The following is a 26,039-nucleotide window of genomic DNA, read 5'->3' as shown; positions in this document are numbered from 1 at the left end:
AAGATGGAGAGAGAAAAAACGAACCTGCAAAATCAGCTGACTGACTTTGAAGAGCGTGTGGAAGCGATGACATCTCACTTGAAGAACGTGAGGCAGGAGTTCAGCTTCACCCAGGTAAACTGGCCACCCGGCAGGCCTGTCACTGACACTCTGGCAGCGCTGTGATCTGAGCACCTGTCTGTGGTTGGAGTCCCTGTGTGGCAGCTTTGCAGGAGTTCCTCTGGCCTTTCATCTGGGACTTTCACAAGAAACACAACTCAAACTGTGGCCTCCAGTGATGGCAGTTGATGGTCCATAAAAAGATCCTTCCTGGATCAAATGATGGTACCTAGAAAAAAAGCCAAAAAGGACACAGTTTAGATGTCTTTACTTGTAGATTTTAGGAAAAAAAAAAAAGAAAAAAGAAAGAAAAAAAGAAAAAAAAAGAAAAAAAAAAGTCAAAGAAGAAAATGAGTGTTAGGGAAAAGCATTTCTAACCTTTTTAACAGTCAAGAGTTAATTGTCAGATTCTAAAGAAGAATGAGATGGTAAAGGTGCAAGACTGCACTTTTGTTGTGAGTTAATTGGCTAAAATGGGCTGCTTAGCTTTCTAAAGAGTTCCAAGTCACAGCTGCACACCTCTAAAGTTGAGAAACTGTCCTGCAGCTGAACAACTTTCCTGTCACTGTGCTAGCTGCACACTTTAACTGGCGAGTGAGGAAAGAGGCAGCACATACCATGCAAGAGAAGCCTCTAGAAAGTGACAGATTTGTATTATGTAGGGGAAAAATCCTGTCAAATCACTTTGTCAGAAAGATTAGACATGATACTGCTGTAGGCCAGCCTGGTGGTCTCTCTCAACACAAAATAATAAAAGCATTTAATTCCCTGTACCTTATGAATCTTACTTAAAGCTGCTGTGAGATTAAGATTTTTATTCTAAGACACTAAGATTTAGACTACTTAGACTTCGGAAGATCAGTGTCCTGAATTTAGGGTGAAATATCTTTGACTTGGGTTCCTAGGGCTATACATGGTTGATCTGGGGTATCTGATACAATGTGTATTATAAATATATATATAATATTTACATAAAAATGCATTTACATGACAAAATCATGTCCTCTCTTTTGGTTGATTGGTGATGAGGGCCTGTTGTCTGTTGTAAAATGCTGAACTCTGTTATTCTCTAGTCTCTTTACAAAGCCAGAGAGAATGAAATTGAAACTGAACAACACTTTAAAGCCCTTGCTGAAAGAGAACATGGACGTCTTAAAAGTGAGATCAAACGTCTGGAAGATGAGACTGTTTCCTTAAGAGAAAAGAAAAACAGTCAAGAAGTAAGTTTCAAAACTTTTGTAGAAGAACTTCAGTATTGCAGTTAAATTTTATTACTTTTGTCCTCACTTGCAGTTAAAGAAATAATATTATGAGATTCAAGAGAGCTGTCTATAATTAAAATTTTTAAACCATAATAAGGTAAATAAAATGACACTTAGGTTCTCCTTGCACAAACTGGTTGAAACTTAGCAAATATTAACTAGATATTGAAAGATTTCAATTCTTAATGCCAGATACACAGCCACACATCTGTGCCCCTATCTTGATAACTCTGGAAGTTGTTTTCTTTATGGTTCACAGATTAGATTGTTGGTGGCAAGTCTTCTTTCCCCCCTACAGTAAATTCAGGGTATGATTTTGAAATGCAAAGGTTGCTTTACATAAAGAAAAAAAAAGATTAAAATTGTATGCAGTATAACTACAGCATCTTCATATTTTACGGCACAGTCTCTTATTTTTCTACAAATTATTTACATTTTTATTTTCCACAGTCTCTTTCTTCTTGTTATGTCACTTTGTACTCTCCACTCTCTCAGACAAGGTAGCAGAATGAAGACATCTTTGCTATTCAGCTGCATCCAGATACTATCATATTTATATCAGGAAGTCTCTTCACAGTCATACGGGACCATTTGTAAATTCATACACAGGATAAGGATCTAAGAACGAGGCGCTGAATGTGTGAGAGAGAAACTTCCCTGTGTTGCCTCAGATCAGTTTATTATGTGGTGCAAACATGTTGCACATGGGTGTCACTTGCAAAGAACTGACTTTTCTGGTTAAAATCGTTTGCATTTTAGGTTTCTGATAACTTATTGCCTTGTTTCTTCTTTAGGACATATATTAGCACTTCTCAATTATTGGACACAATCAAAAAACAAACAAAACCAACTCAAACTACTTATCGATTCTATTGACAACAATATGTGTGTAAACTTGCTACAGTGCTTGAAGCAGTTGTTTCAATTACTAATCAAAGAAAATATTAGCTATTTAATATCAACCCTTAAATTTATTTCATGTTTTATTAGAATACCATAAATAAAACCACGAAGAAGTTGGAAAGCTTAAAACAACAGATGAATTGCGATGAGGAAGTTTTGGAGAGTTGGATAAAGGAATCAAATCGCAAAGATAATGATATTATCACAATCCAGAAATATGCACAACAAGATGAAGGGAAACTAGGAGTAAGTAGAAATGACTGCAATTTTCAGAAACAAAACCAGGAAAACATATTTCTTTTTTTAGCAGCTAAAGACTTTGTTATGTTGTCAGATCAGGTAAGACTGAGATTTTGTACAGTTTAAACTCATGATTTCTAATTAGCACAAGAGTGCTTGAAGAAGGCTCATTTCAAAGATAAGAGAGAACATGTTTGACAAAAGATGAAATGCATTACTGAAGACAATAACTTCTTTCTCTATAAGGGTAACATTTAAGTTTGAAATTTTCTGAGAAAAAGCACAAATAGCTAGTAAAAAAAAATTAGACAGCTGACAATTACACTTAATTCAGCGGGAAGTTTGTTCAATATGTGAGTCAAATTTGGAGAAGTAACGTAGATTTTCTCATTAGAACTAAAATTTTTAATATTACTTAGTATAAAAGACGGCTATTTCATGCAAGAGTAATGAATATTATACATGCATATAAATAGACACTCCCATCACAAGTTCAGACTTCCTAATGGTTCGTTCCCAACTACAATATTAATTTATAAGTATCCCTTCTTTTTAGCTTTGAAATACAGTAGGGAGAAACCTGCTTTTTAGTCATTAAATATTTAACCACAAAACTTCAATTTAGACTAATAGTCTCACTGATAACATCTCCATTAGCAAGTCACATGGTATGCTAAGAAGAGTTGGGTGAAACAGCTGGTGGCGAGGAGTCCTCACGCACATTATGCACGTGGTGAAAAGGTTCCTTTGGCCTAGCTCCAGTCTGGGCCTAGGGACATAAGATTATGGCCTCTTGTACGAAGAAAAATTTGGGTTCTTAGTTCTTTGTTCTGTAAAATACAATAAAATGGATGCCTCAATAACTCCATCCTCAGTTGCTGCAGAGTTTTAGAAATTTAAGATTTTAAATATAGTTACTTTTAAATACAGACTATTTTCATATCATTTTATTTCAGGCACTAATCCTTCAGGTAGAAAAGTTGACCATGCAAGCAAATCAGAAACGCAGAGCTCTTGATAATGAGCTTACAGAAACCATAACTGCTCAGGTTTGTCCATGAGGTTCTTGAAGTATCTTTTTATATACAATTTTTTTAAAACAAGAAATCATAGGAATGCTTTTACTAAGCAGATGGAGCTCGACAAGACAGCTGAAGATTTTCGCAGAGTTCACCATGAAAGGCAAGAAGTCATCAGGCAGTGGGAGAACGCAATACAGCAGATGCAAAAAAGAGATCAACAGATCGATCACTGTGCTTTGGTAAAACTGCTTTGCCTGATTTGTATCACTATGTCAGCCTACTTTTCTATCTGCGAGATTGAGAGAAATTTTGCCACTTCCTCATGAGAACAATTGTTTGGTTTTTTTAGATGCTTAGTGTTCTTTTTGTTGACCTCTGTATTTTATTAAGGTGTTTTCAAAGTCCATCTATTTGTGAAACGTAGTCAGAATTTATTTTGAAAGCATTCTCTCTCAGTGTAAATAATAGTGCTCTGCTTGATGCTGGATCAGGTTTAATTTTCAGTCTGAAAATGCAATGCATGCCAGTTTCAGTACTGCTCTTTTGTATGACCTAAGAATCTAAGAAGCGACAAGATGGAGTGTTATTTATTTCTTAGAGTGCAAAGACAGCAGCGGTGAGGGGATTATGTCTGGGCTGTGATACAAAGAAAGGAAAAGAAAATAGTGAACCTTTAGAATTGGAAGGAGTTAGCATTTCTACATCTGTGAACAAATGTACAAGAAGTCTTAACAGTAATCTGTCTTTTGGTTTTGCTCTAATCTAACACATTACATAATGTAAGAAAACCTAAAATGTTTTTCTCCCAATAGCTACTAGCAGAGTTAAAACAGGAGATGCGAAAGAAAGAAAGTGTGCTGAAAGAGAAGGCTTCCTTTTTAGTGAATGAAACTATTAATAATATGGAATATGAAAAACGAATTTCTGTTGCTGAGCGAGAAGCAACCAGTCTCCGGAGAGAGTATCAAACTCAGGATGCTTACAGAGTTCAGCTGGAGAACGAGGTGAGGATGTCCAGTCAGTGCAGAAAACCAAACTGAAGCTATAATTTCTTAATTTTGATTAGATGGAGGAAATACATGAATAGCATTTACTTTTCTGTTCACATACTATGCTCTTCAATAGTTCAACAAAACATCTGTTCTTCCCAGTTTGCTCTTGATTATTTAGATCTTAAGCCTGAATTTAAACCCCTCAACGACAGCACTGAAGAAAAGCAAGCATACAGCCATTGAAATGAGCTTGTATTCTCTGTGGTGATGGAATTAAATGAATTCATTTGCTTTTAAATGATATAACACTATTAGATGCTTCAGATGGATCTTGCCTTTACTGTACCTAGACTCCAGTATTGTATACAGATCAGAGAAATGTCTTCCGAACAATTCCTGTCCTGTACTGCCAGAAATGAGCATTGATTGCCCAGGGAGTCAGATTAAAATTCTTGAAAAACACTTTCTCATAGCTTTCTAATCAAAGGCAACTCTCCTGTGAATAGGAAATGTTTGATGCTGTTTATACTTATATTAAATCTGCATTTAGAAACAGAAATGAGCCACATTGCTTCATTACTTAAACATCTGTAGTAGTTGTTCCAGGAGGTAGTTCATGAATCTGTGCAGGAGGGATACACTTAGATTACCTGAGTAAGTTTTCTCTCAGCAAGAAAATGGTTTTACTGGGCTACTCTGCAATCTTGGCAACTTAAAAGTTTAATAATTTAAAAATTTAATAAAATACAGTTGAATTAAGTTTGGACAGGTTTTCCATACCAGGTGGTTCATGTACTGATTTCCTAATTAATTTATTAGCTGGACATTTTGAAATCCACTGTGAACAGAACTGCTTCTCATCTGGAGTCTTTAAGAATACAGGTAACTAATATGAAGAAAGAAATTGAGAAAAAAAAAGCCAGGTAAGAAACAGACTTTTAAAAATACAGTTTGTAAGAATTACAGATATACTCAGATCCTTCTTCTAGCAAAGAATCTTAAATAATGTTAATTATTAAAGCCTCCCAGCTTCTGGTTATTTCATGTCTACTTTACTACTGTGTACAGTAATTTCTTAAGTTAGAAAATATTCCTGGTAACCACTGTTCATTAAAGGGAGTGAAACAGCCAGCTAGGACCGTGGTTATCACAGCTTCCAGTTCAGTCTGTGTTATTAGGCAGCTGCTCAGTAAGATACTTGATATTTGATTTCAGAGGTGTTTTAAGTGCAACATGCATGCAACTTGTTAAATCATCTATTTTTGTTTAGACTGAGCTTTCTTAAAGAAAGAAATGCAGGTCTTTCCAACAAGTTGAAGCTTGTAACTGAGAAGACGCTCAGTTCAGAAGACAATGCTTTGAGAATGGAAGAAATGCTAAAGGAAGAAGAGAAAACATTCAAGGTAAAAATGTTTTTATGGCTTCTACAAACGAAGGTTCATTTGAATTTGCAAGCTCTTTCTAGAACAAACACTTAAGTTGGAATAATAAAACACTCCATTAAAATGAAAAACCTACTTACTGCTACTTAAAACTATTACCAGGGTGGCTAAACCATTAGCAGGGTTTCTCTACTCGCGTCTGTGGCGGATAACCTAAGATGACACTGAGCTTGGCAGCTCTGGAGCTTCAGGGTAGTATTTTAACTTGGATGCGCTATTCTTGAAGAGTATTTTAATGTATTAGTCAGAAAGATGCTTTCCATCAACATTAGCTACACATGACTTTTTGTGGCATCTATTAATTTGCTGTGAAGAGATACTTACAGGAACAATGTGGATGAAATCTCGCCATTTTACGCTTTAGTGCTCTGATACTTCTTCTTCTGTCTCTGCCAATACACTGTTGTGCCACCAAGCTTACTGAATATCCTTGTGCTATTGACAACCACATTTAAAGAGAGGGGGGAAAAATTCTACTAAATCATTTAGATATGCAAGAGAGACTACGAAAATAAGGTCAAATCTTGATCCAGTTTCAGTTGATGAATCAGTAATTATTTCCACTAGGTTCAGAAATATACCTCAAAATCAGACACAGGAAATTAAAAAGCTTACTTCTTCAGTTCCTCTGCTTGAGTATGATCCAGGGTCTGCTGAAGTCAGTGCAAAATACTATAGTCCTTAATAGATTCAATACTAAACTCGCCTTGCTTTTTCCATCCTGAGTTTTTGATTAGGAATTACACTTGCTGTCAAGTTCAGCTACAAAAAAATCTGATGGGTGAATCTGGTAATGAACTTCTAAAGGATCTAACTCATCTTACAACGTTACTAAAGCCAGCAAGATCATTCACAAGCAAAATTCACAATGCATACTTATAAAATCAAAAATAAGTGCACTTTTAATCAATTTGAAGAGTGAATTCTGTAGTGTTTTGCTTTATTAATTAGAATGTGCGTATTCAGACTCTGTAATGGAGCTGTACTAAAGGTAGTTGAGCCTTTCAGAACAGGACTCTCAAAGGCAGCAATGCCACTTACCTCATTTTTGCAGTGTACCTTACAAGAAACAAGTATACAGACCTGCCTGAGCTTTGGAAGGTCTTTTGTCATTTGGGGTGGTGGTGGGGAGTAGTGGAAGGATGGGAAGGAAGAGAGCTGCCTTCTTGTTAGGGTTACTCAAAAAACAAATTCTATTCTGTTTCATAACATTCCTGGTTCCCTGAAATGTTCAGCACTGTCTTTGTCCTAGCAAACCCTCCTCAGACCTCGTTTACTGGACCGATTCATGTGTCAGTGGTAACTTACCTCTGTGGATAAGGAAGTGATTAAAAAATGTGTACTTAAGTTCATATAATAGCAAGATAAGATCAAAGTTAAGGCAAAAAACCTTTCCTCTTGAGTCAGTTTTTTTCATTGACAGCCATTTTGAAGACCTGTGAAATTCCATATTCTTATTAATGGATATAGTATTGAAATTTTTTATCTCCCTACATACGATTAATAAATCTTCCCAACTTACTTAACGATTAATTTGTCACTAGGAAAAAGAAGCAGAACTGGACCACCTAAAAGAAATATTTTTCAAGAAAACTCAGGAGCTAAAGGTGCAGATGGATAAGGAGAAATGTGTTCTGGCAGAAGTTGAGGGAAGTCGAGCATCACTTAAAAATCTTAATAGCCGTCTGCGCAGACTTGATGCAGATGCATTAAAACAACAGGAATTGATATATAACCAGGTAAAACTGATATATAACCAGGTAAAATGTCAACACACTTTTCTATTCTGATTGTTCCCAGGTATAATGAGAGTAAATTGCTCAAGTTCTGTAATCCCTGTCCGTCCTTTGAAATTCTTGCAGTGCTGTGCAGTGTTAATCTGAAGTCTGCATTTCTGTCTCTAAATGTATCAGTAAAATTGAAATAACTGAAACTTGCTGTGTATCACCTATGTTATGTTCATATGTATCTTGTTACTTTCTGGATCTGGTACTTTTCCCACTAATTTCTCAAATCAGTTCTTTTCTTTGATCCCTGTGAACCATGGACACCTCAGGGTAAATTTTTAAAGCAATACAAGAGGTACATGCCAAAATCCTTTTATTTACTAATTGGATTTTGTGCAAATTTCTTACGCACTACTTTGAAAATTTGCTCTTTTATATTGGCATCCACTGGTAACAGCAAGATGGCAACTATGCTGTAAGCCTCCCTTAGAGCAGACTGCTGAGCGTGCTTTGTTATTCTTCTAGCAGATTACTTCTGAGCCATCTCTGCACATCAGTCATCTAAGAATATTCTGATAATGTTTTACATTTATGAGGTCTATAAGCCATAAATTATTATAAAACAATAGCTTAATTAGGTGACTATCCTAAAGCAACATTTAGATCCAGCATTCTAGCTTTATAGGAAGGCTAGAATTGCTTATCTCAGACTATGAATTCACTTTCAAATATTTTAACAGGATTTTTATATTCAGCAAGTACAGAGACGTCTGTCACGGTTAGAAGGGGAGGTTAATGCAGATGAAAAACAAGTTTTGGAAGAAAAAGTTACTGAACTTAAGAAAGCCTTGGAAGAAAAGAAAAGTGCATATGATGTTTTAAATGCACAGCACAAGAAACTTCAGGTATCTTCCTTAGAACATGAGGTTGACTGTGTTATATGTTTATAGCCTGCAGTATTATTGGAGTCAGATAGTTTTATGAAGATGAACTAAGAATATCAAAGTCATGGCCAGACATGACTGCAGATCTTTCAATTTTTTTTAATGGACCAAAATACAAGATTATATTAGTACTGCCTTATTGGCTGAAGTATGTATGTTGTTTAAATAAGAATTAAGTACTAGACTCCAAATGAAGCAATGACATCAATACTGCAACAGCACTCTCCATCAGGACTGCAGTGCTCTAGGCACTGCTTATGTGGCAGAATACAGACACATGGACAAAAGATGGTTAAGGCACCTGGCTCCAGCACTTAATTCTTTTCATTTAAATATACTAGTAGTTTTTTGTGCAACTTTCATTAACAGAAATAAATTAAATATAACTGAATTACATATAACTACATATAATTACATAAAATTGAATTAAACAGAGTGATGTCCATTTCATCAAAAGAGCAATGGATAAGACAGGAGAAGAAGCAAGTGGTCTGATGATCAAGATAAACGAACTAAATCTTTTCAATGAGAAATCAGATCAAGAGTTAAAAAAAGCTAAAGCCATTAAGCAGGTACTGTATTATTTTGCATTTTTTCTAATACAAGGCACTATTTTTCCCCCTAATGTACAGAAATTCATGTGAAGGTTGGTTGTCTATTTTATCCATAACAAACCCCTATTTTATAACGTTACACCTTCCATCCCCAATTTTTATTTGAAGTCATTTTCATCACTGCAATCTTACCTAAAAATGATACTTTCTTAGTTTGAGACCTTTCTGGCATTTGACAGGAGATGATGATTGAAGATAATCTCCTAAAACTGGAATTGAAGCGTCTTCAAGATACACTCTGTAATAAGACAGAGAAGGTTTTAACACTGGAAAAGCAGAAGTTGGAGTTAAAGAAAGCCATAGCAGGAAGGACTGAGGAAATTAAGATCCACAAGGCAATGCTGGATTCCCAGATCAGACTCGTGGATCAGGAACGGCAACGCATAAGGTAATGCTGATTTTCAAAATCCCCGGTGCAGCAACTCCAAAACAACATTACAATGTAAAACTTCATTTAAAAATACAAAAGTCCTAACCGATCGTCCAACGGTTCCTTCAGTTCTTTCATCTGAAAGTAATTGAGAAAAAAAAACAAAGTAAAAAATTTTCTCAAGTACCTTTTCCATGAGCTTGCTTGAAAAAAAGGCATTTTAACCAATTTTACCAGTTGGAGGAAGTGAGAACAAAGTACATCTTGCTGTTAGTCATGTACTGCCACAGCTGAGGCTAACAAGCAATCTTCTCTGAAAACTGGAGCATTAACCACTAGACAGATCTCTGTCTTTGCTGTCCATTCTCACTGATTAGTGAGAGACTACAACTCATTCTGTTACTGAAGATCCCCTACAGTATTGAGAAGCCTCAGTCGCAGGCATTTTGTCTGAAGCACATGTTGTGTGTGCAACCCTGCATTTTTCAAAATAATCAGGAAATGTGCAGTCAGTGGCTGGAGCACGAGAAAGTACTCAAAGAGTTTAAAACTCATATAGTATGGGTGTTCTTTTATTTTTACATTAAAAAAACAGTACTTAGTTATCTGCTCTATATAGCAAAAAATAAAATCTCAGCTATGTGGTTCTTACTTCTTGCCAATGTACTGTAATACAGAAGATGCCATCTGACAAAGCAAAGACATAAAAAAACCTTTTCCCTTCTACAATAATCACTCTGAAGCATTTGGAACAGGCTTTAACTCTTAAATGCCAGTATCTGTATCTAGTAAAAAAAATCAATGCTTTAGCAGCTGAACTCTGAAGTGTGGCAGGGTTTTTATTCACTCCTCTGCTAACCCCACCCCTCACAATAGGAAATTAGAATGAATTGGTGTGACTAAAACTTAACTGCTCACCAAGAGCGCAGAATGGGTGTTTTTTTCCTTTGGTAATTATGCAGCTAATTGATACTTCCATGTAATTTGATTTGAGGTGTTTGCTTGCTGTTGCTTGCTGTCATCTCGAAGTGGCAATATTAAGATAGGATCAGGAGGGGGCAGCTTGCACAGCTGCAGGATTTAAATGCCAAACCTTTAAACGTTTTCAGGGAGGACTGTGGCACAGCCCTTCATGTTATGATCTGAAATGTGAAAATAAATCTGACTCATTTTAGAACTGAAAACAGTAAATAACCAGAAAAACAGGTGACTGTGGCTGGGAGAATACAGAAAGCATCAAAAACCAGGAACAGCACAAATGCTGCCTTACCCGCATCCTCATAGAGAGGCAGGCTGCAGGTCTAACAATAATTTAAGCTGCTGCAGCAAACTGCACACAGAATGCTGCTAGACAAACATTTGCTCATCTCATTTGTTTTTCCCCCATAAAATTCAGTGCTGAATTTCAAGATCGCCTAAATAAAATTGATAAACTGAGATGCAGATATGAAATTCTTACTGTTATCATGATGCCACCTGAAGGAGAAGAGGAGAAAACTCAGGCCTACTATGTAATAAAGGTATTTTATTATGTTTATGTTCAACTTAGAATCACAGGATCACCAAGGCTGGAAAAGACCTCCAAGATCATCCACTCCAACCGCCCACCTATCACCAATATCTCCCACTAAACCACATCCCTCAGTACAACATGTATGCATTTCTTGATTTCTTAGCTGAAATCCAAAAAGATTTTATCTGCTGGCCTCTCTTGGTCAACTGGATAGGTGACCTTGTCACAAAAGGAAATTAAGTTAGTTAAGCAGAACTTTTCCTTTGTGAATCTATGTTGGCTGTAACCAATGACTATGTTGTTTCTGATGTGTTTTTCAGTAACTCCCAGAATAATCTCCATAATTTTATCAGGCAGCAAAGTGAGACTGTCAGGCCTGTAGTTACCAGGATCTTCTTTCTTTTCTTGAAAATTAAGACTCTTCCCAGCTTCCCATCAGCTGGGACCCCTCCTGATTCCCAAGACTGTTGAAAAATGATTGTGAGAGTTCTCACAAAATCATCAACCCTTCTTTCAGTAACTTGGAATGAATCCCATTGGGTCCCACTGACTTATGTGCATCCAGCTTCTAGTGTTGTAAATACCTACTTCTTCCAGTAACTCAAATTTCAGTCCAATCCTCACAAAGATAACCTCAGGATATACCTAGGATTTTAACCCCCTACATATCCAACATAATTCTTCTCTGTGTAATTGTCCTAATGTTTTTAGTATGCATTCAGTCACCTAAGATACCAGTTTTATTTTCAGGCTGCACAGGAAAAGGAAGCACTTAAGCGTGAAGGTGATGATTTAGATTCAAAGATCAGTAAAGCTGAAAATGAAATTGTTGCTCTTGAAAACACCCTGCAAATACTTAATAACTGCAACAGCAATTACCGAAACTCTTTCAAGGAAGTCACTGAGACAAGTATGTAAAATGTAAATTACTGTTTGCTGTGAGTTACAGATGATGGTATAACTGCTATACAGTGGGGAAATTCAGTGGCACGAAAGAATGAATCACAGCCAGACTAAACTTGTAGTAGCAAAAGGGAGTGAAATTGACACACTACTATTATTAGTTCAGCAAGGCTGAGCAGAGTAACCACAGAAAACGTTCACATTCTTCCATCTGATTTATGTGAACATCCTCTAGGCCTATATAAATACTGCAAAGGTACATTTGGAGGAAGCAGAGCATAAAGATAATTACTGGGAAAATCATTAATGGGAGAAAGGAATGACAAATGAAGTATGTAGATAGAGTTGCACAACACAAGAAGCACTACTTTCCCTGCAGTGCTGCATCTCACACTGTAACCAGCTCAAATTGCAGATACAAAACAAACTATGCCACTGATCAGCTTCTGGTGTCAACTGAACTAGCTGGGTCACAAGATACCCAGAGCAACTGGACTGCAACTCTAGCTCAGGTACAGCCAGCTTAGGTACATGCACTCCTAGTGAATGCAGATCCTTTAGCTAAACTATCATATATGGTTCTCACATGGAAGGGGAGAGGAAAAAGTAGTAACCTCTCATCCAGGAAAATGATTAAGAAAAGCAAGAGAAACTGCACTGTTTTAAGGTAGTGTCAGCTAAAATAATAAACTATAAACTCTTTTGGATATTGGAAATCTCAGAATTCTGAAACTTATCTTCACCTATTATTTCTGTCATAATCTTGTATTATTTTCAGTGGAACTTCCTTTATTTAGCTTATAAAAAGCATCATTATGAGCAATTATATAAATTTAATCCTAGAAGATATTTAACTTATGTCTTCTCCTGGCTCTGGGAACACTGGATTTAAAATCACTATCTTCCATAAAGCTAGTAAGTAATTTGGAACAAGTAAGGGAATGTAACAAAAATATCTTAAATCTTGAGGTATCTGTAACATTTTAACTAACAAAGTCATATTCAACTTATTTTGAAATGGAAACTGTGTTGTGTACAACTCTGCCTCATTGTTTGGGATCACAGGTGAGGAGTATGAGGAAAAACTGAAACTAGAAGAAGAGAAAAGGGTTGCTGATGAAAAATACAGATACAAACGAAGACAAGTCCGGGAACTTCAGGAATATCTGAAGGTAAAGTACAAGCAAAAGTTCCAGTCAGACATGGCTGCAGCATGTAGTTCAATCCATACAAACCATCTCATCAAAAGAATAGCAAATTCTGGAACAACTTTTGCCTCATTCTCTTTTACAACTTATACTTTGTATCAATATATGCAAATTTTTATGTAAGGCTCTACATATCCTTTAAAAACTGCTTATCTGCATTTCCTTGAGTCACAACTGAACAGCAGGCTTTTTAGTGACGTATGCCTTACAGATCCAAAATCCCAAATCCATGGTGAATAATGCTCTGCACTGGCATCCAAGAAAGCAGTTACATCTTTGTAGCACATTGTATCAACTTGTCCAGTATTGCAGGTTTTAAAATTGACCCATCTTGCCTCCTCTGGCACTTTTTTGTCTATCAAAGGTGCTCCAGTTTGTCTACACAGCATTACAGTTTAGCTTGAGGAAGCTAGGTGATTCTTCTAAGGAAAAGGATAATCTGTGTTCAGGCTCCACAATGGAGACTTCTCTTGGCTCCAGTTATAATTAGAAAGCATCCCAGACCCTTAAGAAATAGCATAACTTAATTAAGACTTCACACATTGAAATTAATATATCCTCAAACAGAAGAAACCTAAGGCATGCTGTTATACCCTACACAACTGTTCTAAGCCTGTAGGTCAACATTCTTTTTGCTTATTTTACCTCCACATAACATAGCTGTCGTCCCTCTTCTTTGATGTCAGAAATGTTTTCTTAAGCTAGGTTTGTCTTCATTGGGCATTAAATTCTAGGGAGCTCTTAAAGAATATACTTTCCTGCCTTTTTATTAGTTAACTGAAAACAGAGCCACTCTTATAGAGCTGGTTTTGCTCACTCCAGCTGCTGCATCCCATCTCTTTTCTTGGGAAACAAATGAATGTTATTTTTCTTGGGACAGCTCGCAAGGGAAAGTATGGCTCTGCAATGTTTGGTACTACACTGCATAAATCATTTGTAGATGCAACTCACAGCCACATCTGGAAACACATGCCTGTGATTTCATTATTCATACCTTTAAAGTCAGTGGGAATTTACTAAATTAATTAGTGGTCCTTTGTGCAAGTATTCATCCATTGAATAGTCTGAGAGAGCTGCAGTACCATTACTACTATTTGCTTGAGCAATATTTAGAAACAAGTAGTAGCAATAACAGATCCTCTGACAAAAACTGAAAGGACATCAGAACTGCTTTACAACTTAAAACTACTCTTCAAATGCATTTGCAGAGCATGGAAAAAAACTTGGATTCACTACTGAAGCAGGAGGCCATCTTTCAGGAGCAAAATAAGGAAAAACAAAGTGTTATATTGCAGCTGAACAAAGACATAGAAGAACAGAAGCCAAAACTAGAAAGGGTTATCAAACAGGTCTGTATGTTGGTTAACAACTTGTAACATTAGTGGTCAACAGCTGTACTGTGTTAAGACCCCAGCACTTGAACTCAGCAGGTTTCTACAAGGAAACTGCATCTCCATCACAGCATGTTTTAAACTTACTTATGTTAGTGTTCCAGACTCTCCAGAGAGATTCAGTCCCTAAGGAAAACTAAAACAGAAACACAGGAAGAGAAAGACATTGATCTCCGTGCACTGAAGAACTTCAGCAAAACCATCAACAAATTGCTAGCCGATGTTCTAAATGCAAATCCTGATTTAACTACATCCTTTCAGAAGTACTTTCACCAGGTGAGCTTTCCAGTTAACCTGCCAGTAAAATCCTGATTTATATCGAGGCCTACTGACAAGGTGTCTTTCAAGTGCAACTGCCTAATTCAGCAATGAAGTACAGTACTTACAGTACAACAGCAAAAAATGTGCTCATCGGCTTTCAATATACACTTAAATACAAAGCATTATAAACTCTCCTGCTGTGCTGTATCCTATTACACAACTTTTTTTTCTCCTCCACATTTTCTAGTTCAATCTAGAGCTGCCAACAGTTGTTTCTGTTGGAGGTAGTCAAAGTTCTCCATCGCCATCCACACAAAGCTCACTGTCTTCTAGCAGGTAAGTGCTAACAGTGTTCTTTTGTGGGGGGTGGGGAGGTGCTCATTTATTTTAAACTAAAAGCTAAAACATCAAAATTATTCCCTACACGATAAAATTCCTTACTCTTGCAGGTTTTCTCAGTCTTGCCTCTGCTTACGCTTACTATGAAAGCTTCTCCCTCCTTTCGGTCTACTAGATTATTTTTAGCACAGAATTAAGTTTAAAATTCACAGTTGAAAATCAATTGATTTTTCTGCAGTTATTGTTCTGTTCTTCTAATTGTGCTGTCACTTACAAGTGGTCTCACATACAACGTGGTCTTACAAGCACATATTGGAGCTCAACCAGACTTGGCTCTTAAGTTTGTAAGCTCCCTTTCATAATTAATCAGGAAAGACAGGCCTATACTATTTAATTGATATCTTTCTCCTCTCTCCAACGGACATTTGATTAACAATGCATGAAACATACTGAATCAGGTGTGATCTAACAGCATTTCCACAGGTTACTTAAGCCGTTAGTGTCAATGTCTACCAAACTTCCGTAGTGCATTTCCCTAGAACAGACACTGATTTTGTACACTGATGAATAAATTTTTGTTTTTCAGGTCCTCCAGAAGCACAAATTCAGCCTCTAGTCAGACTTCGTTGCTCAAAGTCATAGACTTGAACTTATCTGTCAACATTCCTGCAGAAGCAGCTGCTGCCAGTTCACCACCATCCAGCAGAACTAGCAGCTCTGACAGTCCAAATCACTACTCTTAAATAATCTTTTGAAGGCCACGATGAAGGCTTCTAAATTGCTTAAGCTGAAACTTAATTTATGCAGGTCTGCTGGCAATTAGACCACTATAACTTTAAAATAAAACTTAAAGTAAGCAATATATTATTTACTATAATGGATGTTTTGCATAAGTTAACCTTTAAATATCTTCCTGATTCTGCTGTTGAAGAACAAAAGACCTGCAAGACCTTTTAGAAACCAGTAATTCACATGCTCAATGAAAATAGCTTTAACATAACTAACATCAGTTTTAGTTAATTGGTATCTCACAATTACTGCAGTCTGCACAACTCAGAACTCCAGGTAGTCAGCTGACTGCATTATGCCTATTCTGTGCTTGCAAAAGCTGCAGCAGGGGCAATAAATCTGTAAAAAGGATCAAGCTTAATCTTAATTACAAAGATGTCACATATTTCTGTAACTGTCTTTCTTACCTTAACAGCAATGCGGAACATTTGCAACAACCCAGACAGTAGTTGTGCACTGTTTCCAGGTCACTCTTGACTTCTTACAGCCATCTTACCATAATCAAAAGATGATGGCATACAATAGTGCAGTTGAAGTCAGTAAAACACTGCTTTGCAAAATTACATGCTACCTTTTGGCAACTGACATATTAAGAATTACTCTGCAGAGGTACAGATGAAATGAAATACAACTGGTATTATACATCATTAGCCAGATGTTAGCTAGTCCTTCAGTACTAATAAATAATAATCAATTTCTTTTTACAGAAACATTAGAGAATGTGTTTGATATACCTAAAGAGCACAAGGCATTTGTCTTCTCCCAGACACTGGAGGGTTCAATTCACTAGAGCTGCACATAAAATAACCACTGCACCTCTATCAAATAGCCCAGCAACAGTAACAAAAAACCAAGACACAAAATTAAGAAAATTTATTGATCAAACGAGTTATATATGTTGATGGCATATGAATTTAATTTAGTATTCCACCTTCAATGGCTGGAAGTTAAAGCTTGAAGCAATAGTCAGTTGTATCCCAGGGGAAGAAAAACAAAAAACAAATTCCTGCTGTTAAAGTGTATTTGATGGAAGTTCCACAGCCACAGTCCAAGAGAATCAAATGATTTCATTCCATCACACAAAGCATACTGTACAGGAACATCTTGAGAGGATAAGAAAATTTGATTCTAAATAATAATCAATATCTTATGTAAGGTATCACTGCATCTCTTTCCACCACAAAAATCTTTACCTTAAGAACTCTTTGACATTCTGCAAGACAAGAAATTCTGCTTGTCATTTTTCATGTGTGTGTTCCCTTCAAAGAAGCCCAGATAAAAATGCATAACTACATCCAACAGAAAGCATTTTCTTATGTATTTTGCTGTTTCTTCTGCTTACTTCCTTTTTCCCGCTCAAACTCAGCAATCTGATTGAATATGTTAACTAAGTTCTGGGGCAGGTTTCTTTTAGTGCCGCCTTCTGTTTGTCCTGTATCATTTAAAGTAGATTCCCTGTCTGGTTCCTTTGTTTTATTCATCTCCTCATAACTTCTTTCCCTGTTCTTACGCCCACTTTCATTTCTATGCTGAGTTAACTCCTGCCTATCACTGTCATAACGTTTATCACCTTCGTGTAAAGGAGTGCCAGAATATGATCTGTACTTTCCCATTGACTTGCCAGAATAGTCAGACCCTGCTGGTGACATGTAATACCTGTCCTGACCCCAGCCGTGCTTTTTATAGTGTTCTCTTCTCCCTTCTGCATCCCATTCCGACCTCCTAAAGTAATGCATCCTGCTTTTATCATCTGACTTATAACATGAACCTGAATATCCCCTTCTACTGGAGAAAAATCTGTCTGTTTTATGGTATCTTTCGGTTTTGCTAGTACTTGCCTGAGTTTTGGAACTACAAAAATCTCTTGAATCTTCAGACCTACCTCCAAAAGTGTCTTCATCATCACCTGAAGTCCTCGACAGAGAACAGTGTCTGTCTTTCTCTCTTACCTCTGTTTTTGGACATACTAAGCTGTCCTGCCTTTCCAGCAGTTTCTCCATTTCAAAATTTTGGTTAAGGAAGGAGGCGGAGGTATCAGCTGGAGGTGAATACCACTCCTCTTTCCTAATCTGATCTTTATAATGTGAGGAAGCTCTGGAAGAGCGTTTTTTGGAGCTATGGGATGACTCTGATCTATTCCGATGCTTTTTCTTGCGTTTCTTGTGATCAGAGGAAGAGGAGGAAGAAATTGATGCATCGGATGAAGAATCGGTTGAGGATGAAGAAGAGGATGAAGAGGAGGAGGAGGAGGAGGAAGCTGATCTTTTCCTTTTCTTCTTCAACCTAAAAATACAATTAACCTGTGAGGTAATCTTCAGCATTAGGCAAAGATTTTATCTAGAAAACAGTTCTGCACTCCCCATAGTCTGGCTGAGATTGGACTGTAAGGCATGAACAGAAACTGGGCCTGTCTTAGCAAGAGACTTTAAAACGTCATTTCTTTACCAAAAGAATTAAGATTAAATCCACTGAACAATGTATCACAAAGTGTGTCCTGTTCAATACAGCACTGCGCTTCAATACTTTACAAAGTCTTACAAAGTATTTGTAAACATCTGTTCAATAAAAGGCTGTGTAACTAACAAATGCTACCATTACATAGCTCATTTGAAAATCGATTATACATGGACTTACATGCACTTGCTGCCCTTCTTTTTAAAATCGTAAGGCCTATTCAATGGCTAATGTTGAAATAATAACAGGATGCAGATAATGACTCAAAATTTGGTAGACTGCTCATGTCAGAGCTCATTTTTCATCAGCCCATGTTAAAAGCATGTGGTTGGGACACAACCATGGAGCTGTGTTGCTTTATGTATTGTGATTTTTCTTCATTTAGCTCGTGCTGTCAGAAACTCTAGAATTTACAGTGGGCCCCTTAACAGTTTGTAACTTACTGGTTTGGGATGCTTTCTCTAATAGAAAAAAAGAGCTCACATTCTGGCTTAATATGCTCAAGAATCAGTACTGAATCAACAAAGGTTACCTTTTTTCCTCTTTTAAAAGCTTACGCAATTTTTCTGCACTTGTTTCTACTTGCTTTTCTTTCTCTCTCTCTTCTTTTGCAGCTTGTTTCTCCCTCAATTCCAAAGATTTCTTTTTTGAACCCAAACATCATAAAAAAAAAATTCATTAAAAGTGTTAATTAAAAGTTAAAGTTTTCCCCATGCCCCCAACGCCATTCAAATATATAGTTACAGCACGGATGTTTTACCAGGATTCCCAGATTGACAGTTAATAAGAAGTTTGGCATTGGCCATTGTTATGATCAGGTTTTTGTTAATGACCATATCGCAGTTTTTGATCCATTGGGAATGTATTTGACCAACCATTGCAGTGGACCCGTGATCCAGCACACCACGAAACACGTGGTCCAAAGGGTATAGAGAGCATATGCAAGAAGAACACAGTGTTAGCAGTGTGGAGGAAGAGAGCAGGAAAATTTGAAAAAAAAAAAAAAAAAAAAAAAAAGAAAGAAAGAAAATATTAAAATAAAAAAAAAGATTGGAGGGGAAATATTGTTATTGCAGTTTACAAGTAAAGTATGGCAGAGCCCATTGTAAAATGTGTTGAAGTTGGCCATGTTTGCATACAAACCATTTTGTAACAATTTCACAGACCAGTTTGATGCATAGTTTACGTAAGAAATCATGTTCCAAGGGTTTGTTGGTGATGAGCAGCACCAGATGTCAGATACAGCAACAATGGTCCAATTCAGAAGAAAATGCATTGAAGAAAAACACATAATCAGTATTACAGGAAAACACACTTGGTGTTGTTTCAGCCATTCTAACACAACAGTGACAGTACCAGACTTGCATATTCAAATGCATATAAATGCAAGATTGTGATTATCAGACGAATAAGATAAGCCTATTAAAATCTAGTAAGGATCAGACTTCTGCAATCTACACCCCTAAAGAGCAGCTCTATTCAGAAACAGAAGCAAGTCTGGTGATTTTCAAAACTTAGCAGTAGTCATAACAGATACAATAAAGGAAACCCTTAATAGAAGATACGGCTATGCAAGCGAAAGAAACAGCCCACGTTATGTTTACCTGCTGCATCAATGACCATAATACCAGAATTACAAAACGCTGAAAGAAAATGAAGTATTTCCTACTTTTACAAATATTCTTCATTTTAACCAAGGCTTTAAGATCTTTCTACTGCAGCCAAACATAGATAGTGCTCAAATACCATACAACAGTTTATCTATAATGCAGCTCAGTTTTATTAAAAAGGTTGTCGTAGATCCTCTTTCCCTTCTCTCAAAGCAACCTGTCAGCATTATGGCTTCACCAACTGAAGAAGCGTCAACTGAGGCCACCTGCCTTAGTCTCTTTACTTCATAATATGCAAAGCATAGAACACACCAAGCCTGCCCCTCAGTGCTTTATCTTACTATGATCCTCCCTGGAAGACAATACAAGTAAAGGAGTTAAATAAAAGGAAAATGGGGAAGAAGAAAAAAAAAAAAAAAAAAAAAAAAAGACAACAGATTAGCAAAAAGATTAACCAGGGCTCACCTGGGAAACATGCTGTGTGCAAGGGAAGGGAGGAAAAAGATGGCTAAGATTTTCAAAATCATCTGCCCACCCTCCCAGCCCACTCTTTTCCTTTTAATCACCTACAGATTCCCCCCTTGAAATCTTCCTGCACTTTGGCTGGTTTTACCTAAGGTTAATGGTTTTATCCTCTTTTCCCATCTCCACTGTTTGGCATTTTTTCACTACTCTGCTCAAAACAGTGGAGTCATCAAGAGGTACCTCTCTTCTGGTAGGTACAGCCATAATGCTCACTATAAAAGATTTACTATGGAGAAGGGAAGCAGAGAGCAAGACAAAGCATCACTGTCGAGCCTCTCTGTTCAGAAGACTTAAAATGATTTTTATTTATAATTATTATGATGATTTATTATATTGCTATTTATAATATTTTAATTGAGTTATATGAAGAGAAAGTAAAGAATCACCTGTATACGCTTACGGACTTTTGTTAAGGCCTCTTCTGCTTCTTGAAAAGTCTCATCCAAACTTAAGGCTTTTTTATAGTAACTCTCAGCATTTATTAGTTTGTCTTCCTCTTCCAACCTAACGTTTAAATGATAAAGCACATACAGTTAATTTGTATCTCCTCATGTCCTGGTCATCATCAGAAATAATACTCTGTATAATTTCAATTCCAGTTTCAAAAATAATGTGTCTCTTCTTAATGCAGATGCTAAGAAACCTATTCCCGAGTACTCCAAAGTTAATTCTTCTGATGCAGAGGGTAACAAATATGTCACAGAAGTGACAAAACATGATTTTGTTACAAATAATTTCATAAAAATATATACAGACATATATGAGAATATATATTCCTCTATACATAAGAGAGTCAACATTCCTATACACATGGGAATGTCTTCAGCCATTTCACAGCACTTTAAACGAGCTTGGCACCCTCCTGTGGAAAGATATCAAGAATTAAATCTTAACTATTTTGCAAAAGTTATAAGTAGGACAGAGCAGAAAATGTAAACCCACAGCAGATGTATTTCCAACATATAAATACCCAGGAAGGTCAGGTGCCAATCTGTGCCCCAACTAGGGCCATATTAAAAAATACTGTAAGAAAATTATTCTCAGCCAAACAGAAATATAATGCTAACTACACTTACTGCTCGCCTCTTTCCACAAGTGTCTGACAGAGATACTTCCTTGCATTCCTGTGTGTAGGACAGTTTTCTAAAGCAATTTCAAAATCACTTATGGCTTTGTTCAGACTTCCTTTAGTTGCGTACCTACAGCAACACAAAAGTTGCACAGGCTTTAACAATGTTTTTCTTTCACAAAGTAGGAAATCCAATGAGACAAGCAGACTTACAGAGCCCCACGAGCTACCAAAGCTTCAACATTCTGTGGATCTATTTCCAAAGCCTTGTTGTACTCATTCATGGCTTCCACGTGGCGCCCATCCTTGAAGCAATCAACCCCTGCCTTCACGCTAGAGAAAAGTATTTATAAAAACATCATTATGGTAAGGCTACAAATATTTTACTGCCAATAATTCAGGAATTAGTGCTCCATGCAAGCAGTTAACTTATTAGAAGGTAAATTACATGAATTAAATTTCAGAACTTTCTTTAGACACTATTATTTGTAATTTAAGATAAGATCTGTCATGGTAAATAATCTTTCATGTATTTAATTGAAGCTGCTACATACTACTGTTTTAAGAAAAAATGTTTTGCTAGCATAGAATTCAGAAATAGTAAATACTCATCCCCATTTCCCCCCCTCCCCCCCCCCACACCTAGTAACTCAAAAGAAGTATTTCAACAAAAAATTGAAGTGTGTGCTGTGGAAAAACTGGTTCAATGGGTGTTTTCCTTCAGGAAATAGAGCTGTAGCCTAACCTAATCTTACAACAGCCTCTGAAAAGAAATCAGCATACTGCATACCAATTCAGGGCCCAAGATTCAGACTGCTTTTTCCTCAATGCAGGGGCAAAATCTTCTTCATCAATATTTTTCCTTTAAAATAACAAAAATAAAAGTTAAAGTTGCCTTTTAACTCTGTAACATTAAAATTATAATACGTAGTGCATTTGAAATAAGCTAAAATATTACTTTTACAATGCATTGCTTCCCTCCCTCAGTCACGACTTATTTTTTCTGGATCCGCTTTTCCCAAACTGTTCTAACACTGCAACATGGCTACAGCACATTTAAAAAAAAATATATATCATATTCACATCTACCTTGGGGTGCATGATACCAATACATACATACACATGTCTTAAGTTTATTTTACTTACTAACAATCATCATGCATTTCAATCCAAAGACATTAACGAGATTGAAATAACAACCCACTACAGCCTTGGCATCAAACATGCTTGGGGACACGTCTCACTCAAACAATTTTAAACACTAATTTCTTACTCCAGAGGAGTTTGCCTTTAAAATATTAAAGGACACAGAAGCTGCAGTCATGGAAACTGAAATAAGAATGGTTGAAGTACCAGCGTCTATGACTTCCACTCATATCTACATTGGGATTAGAATAACAAAGTGACAGGGTAGGAACAACGTAAAAATCACTTACATTTGTAGACTTCTCATCAAAGATGGTGGATTTGATTCACTTATTCCTAGTTTTTCTGTTAAATATTCAATTAATGACGGATTTGCAAATCCCGGGGAACGATGCAACACCTCTTCAAATGTCTCTCCTGTTTTTGCAACTTCCAAGCTTCGCCTTCAGAAAGCACCAGCATACACAGAACAACACGGATGGACACGACACTGAATGTTATGCTCAGAAGATGTAAGCAGCACTGTCAGTATGGGCATACAAGCCACTTATTTCTACAGGCATAAGTTTTCCTACTGTTTAGCTATACTGAAAGTGGCAGAGACAGCAATGAGCTTCCCGCCAAAGTAAATTTTAAGGAGTTTAATATTTCAGTCCCAGAGTCACGATAACAACAAAAACAGTAAAAAGGAAAGCAGTTTTACAATGGCAGATACCTTCAGTTCTGCATTTAGCAAACGTAACTTCATTTGCTTTTTGCTTTTCTTGCATTCTGGGACAGACTGTGAAAAATCAACTACAGCTGATAAATCTAGAAAAATGTAAGTGACAGCAAAGACCAACAAAAAGACTGCAGTTACCAAATTAAATTGGAAACAATCCTGACAAGTTTCAAGGACATTCTATCAAAGACACTCTTCAGACAAGCTGAATATCTTTAGTTAGAAAGCCTGGACAGCATATTCTTACCTATAATGTAAGGGCAAGTCCTCAGTGGCAATTACTCCTAGTTTTGTACTAGAAAGATTGGGTGGAAGAGCTGAGCTGTAGAGTGATAACGTGATCTTCTCGTGGTATCGATCGACATCCTTAACAGCCGCTACAGAAACAATTCAAGTTAGGACACAGCACAAAGATCCCAAAAGTGAAACTGATTCCTAATTACACTCGCAGCTACTTGCCTCGAATAAGATCTCCAGCTTGATAATAAGATAAAGGATCTCCATGGTTGGTTTGAGAAGGCACATCTCTCAGTGGACAAAGAGCCTACAATACAGGAAAGTAGGAATAAAAAAAAGGAGGTTTAATTACAGAGCTAAATTGGCTGCATTACAGAATTTTCCATGTTACTGCCATTGACTCACAACTTCATCTGCTCAACAATCTTTCAACACACATTATATATAAGTAAGAACACTCCATGTGTACATGAACTTTTTTAAAAATGGAAACTCTTATCTCCCTGAAGTAAAACATGTGCTAACAACATCAAAGCCACCACACATGCTTACATAAAAGCATTTGAACAAAACCAGGCATTTTAGCTCCGCAAAATTAAGATGGAGGAATGTAAGTTTAATCTTCCCCCACATGAAAGTCATAATAATTGAATGCATGGCTTGGCTCAAAATACAATTTATGAATCCACAGATAATGAACATTTCCACTCTCAAGTAACACATTTTGAGCATGGAGTATAATGAAAGTGCTTGTTGACTCAGCCAAAGCATCATAAAATCATGAGTTGTCCACAAATTCAATTACCACTCCCTGTCCCAAAGCTCAGATTCACCTTTACTTGTACCACTGCATTATGACATACAATGTAAACCCGTAAAACGATCACAGTCAAATCTTACACTGATTTGTAAGTCATCAATCTGCCGTATGAAACCACTTCCCAGACACATCAACACCATGAAAAAGCCAAATTCACGAATGGAAGTAATCCTCCCAATCACGATGTCTCCACGTTCGATGTCTCGAAAAAATAACTCTCTCCTGATTTCCCCAGGAACCTCCATGAACTGCTCCAGGGGAGGCATCACAGCGTAATACTCTGCAACACAGAAGACATTCACAGTTCCAAAATGACCAAATTACAGCCTGAAAGCACAAAATGCTTCAAAACAGCAGAATGCTTTAAAACCTGGTTCATTTATAGCAGCAAAAGTTTATGCACAGACCAGAAAATGTAAAAGCAAAAAATTTTATCTGGGCTTCTAAATATACCTGGAGCACAGTGAGCAGTTTAGGGCACCACAATACAGGAAGGGCATAAATCTGTTAGAGAGAGTTCAAGGAAGGACTACAAAGAGGAGGAAGGGCCTAGAGAACAAGATGTATAATGAATGACTGAGGTGCCTTGGGTTTTTTGGCCCAGAGCAGAAGAAAGGCCTCAATGCAGCCCACAGTTCCTGAAAGGGTGTGGAGGGGCAGTGCTGAACTCTGCTGTCTGGTGACAGCAACAGAACCCGAGGGAACAGCAACGAGCTGTGTGAGGGGAGGGGAATTAAGGGAAGGTTCCTCACCGGAGGGTGGTGGGCACAGAACAGACTGCCAGGCCAGGGGCACAGCCCCGAGCTGCTGCAGTTCAGCAGGTGTTTGGACAACGCTCGCAGATGTAAGGTTCGGGTGGTGCTGCATGGTGCCAGGAACTGGCCCTCACCTTCATTTTCTTCAATGTTGTCGGCAATAGGACCATTGGGTTTCCACGACTGAGCAAAGAGTAGGTCCGCCTTTTTGGCGATGAAGCGCTGTATCTCGGCGTCGAGCTCCGCGTCTTCCTCGGCCCTGAGGGAGGAGAGCGAGCTGAGAACGGCCCCGCGCCCCTCCAGGCTCTCCCGCCGCCCCTAACCGCCCCTGCGATCCCTCACCAGGCGGACGGAGAGCGGGGGGCTCCGCGGGGCGGCTCGAAGACGGTCCCCGGGGGCGGCAGCAGCCCGCGGAAGTCGGGGTTATCGTGCTGCTCGGAGCGAAGTAAGGCGAGGAGCGAGGGGCCATGGTAGCTCAGCACCTGGCGCAGCAGCTCCCGCTCCATACCGCCGCCCCCGCCAGGACCGGAAGCGGAAGGGAGAGCACAGGGCAACGCGCACGCGTAGTGCCGGGCAGGAGAGGCCGGGGCGAAGAGCGGGACGGGGCAGCATCAGCGCCCCCTGGCGGGCGGGAGGACTCCGGGGGCCGCTCTGAGCGAAGCGGTGCGGCGGGCCGGGGGCCT

The 26,039-nt window shown here is 37.8% G+C and overlaps 2 protein-coding genes across 2 annotated transcripts; one reads left to right on the top strand and one right to left on the bottom strand.

Annotated features, from left to right (window-relative positions):
• CCDC39 (coiled-coil domain containing 39) lies at positions 1-17,341 on the top strand. Its single transcript, XM_042820682.1, has 19 exons — positions 1-114; positions 1,173-1,319; positions 2,352-2,510; positions 3,461-3,553; positions 3,637-3,765; positions 4,339-4,530; positions 5,338-5,441; positions 5,789-5,921; positions 7,505-7,699; positions 8,428-8,592; positions 9,066-9,203; positions 9,425-9,633; positions 11,012-11,135; positions 11,879-12,038; positions 13,097-13,203; positions 14,448-14,588; positions 14,727-14,906; positions 15,139-15,227; positions 15,817-17,341. Exons 1-19 carry the CDS (start codon positions 4-6, stop codon positions 15,971-15,973), a joined length of 2,733 nt encoding a protein of 910 aa, XP_042676616.1. The 5' UTR covers positions 1-3; the 3' UTR covers positions 15,974-17,341.
• On the bottom strand, positions 16,878-25,879 carry TTC14 (tetratricopeptide repeat domain 14). Its single transcript, XM_042820683.1, has 12 exons — positions 25,699-25,879; positions 25,491-25,615; positions 24,682-24,881; positions 24,004-24,088; positions 23,792-23,921; positions 23,114-23,266; positions 22,468-22,539; positions 21,891-22,010; positions 21,685-21,807; positions 20,995-21,112; positions 19,006-19,115; positions 16,878-18,302 (listed from the first exon to the last, which is right to left on the bottom strand). Exons 1-12 carry the CDS (start codon positions 25,860-25,862, stop codon positions 17,333-17,335), a joined length of 2,370 nt encoding a protein of 789 aa, XP_042676617.1. The 5' UTR covers positions 25,863-25,879; the 3' UTR covers positions 16,878-17,332.
• Positions 25,880-26,039: the final 160 nt, after the last annotated feature.

Source organism: Centrocercus urophasianus, unplaced genomic scaffold (genome assembly GCF_019232065.1).
Source record: "Centrocercus urophasianus isolate 14NV4802_14NV808 unplaced genomic scaffold, USGS_Curo_1.0 seq_19, whole genome shotgun sequence".
Taxonomy (NCBI): Eukaryota; Metazoa; Chordata; class Aves; order Galliformes; family Phasianidae; genus Centrocercus; species Centrocercus urophasianus.
The sequence above is the reverse complement of the archived record's forward strand: the minus strand, read 5'-3'. Positions and strand labels throughout refer to the sequence as shown.

Excerpts from the sequence above, each read along its gene's own strand:
- TTC14 (XM_042820683.1), bottom strand. The coding sequence starts at position 25,862 with ATGGAGCGGGAGCTGCTGCGCCAGGTGCTGAGCTACCATGGCCCCTCG. Across the intron at positions 21,808-21,890 it reads TTGGTAGCTCGTGGGGCTCT|GTACGCAACTAAAGGAAGTC; the intron begins GTAAGTCTGCTT and ends GTGTTGCTGTAG. Across the intron at positions 18,303-19,005 it reads CTTTTAAAAGAGGAAAAAAG|GTTGAAGAAGAAAAGGAAAA; the intron begins GTAACCTTTGTT and ends TTGTATTTTTAG.
- CCDC39 (XM_042820682.1), top strand. The coding sequence starts at position 4 with ATGGAGAGAGAAAAAACGAACCTGCAAAATCAGCTGACTGACTTTGAA. Across the intron at positions 115-1,172 it reads AGGAGTTCAGCTTCACCCAG|TCTCTTTACAAAGCCAGAGA; the intron begins GTAAACTGGCCA and ends GTTATTCTCTAG. Across the intron at positions 3,766-4,338 it reads AGATCGATCACTGTGCTTTG|CTACTAGCAGAGTTAAAACA; the intron begins GTAAAACTGCTT and ends TTCTCCCAATAG.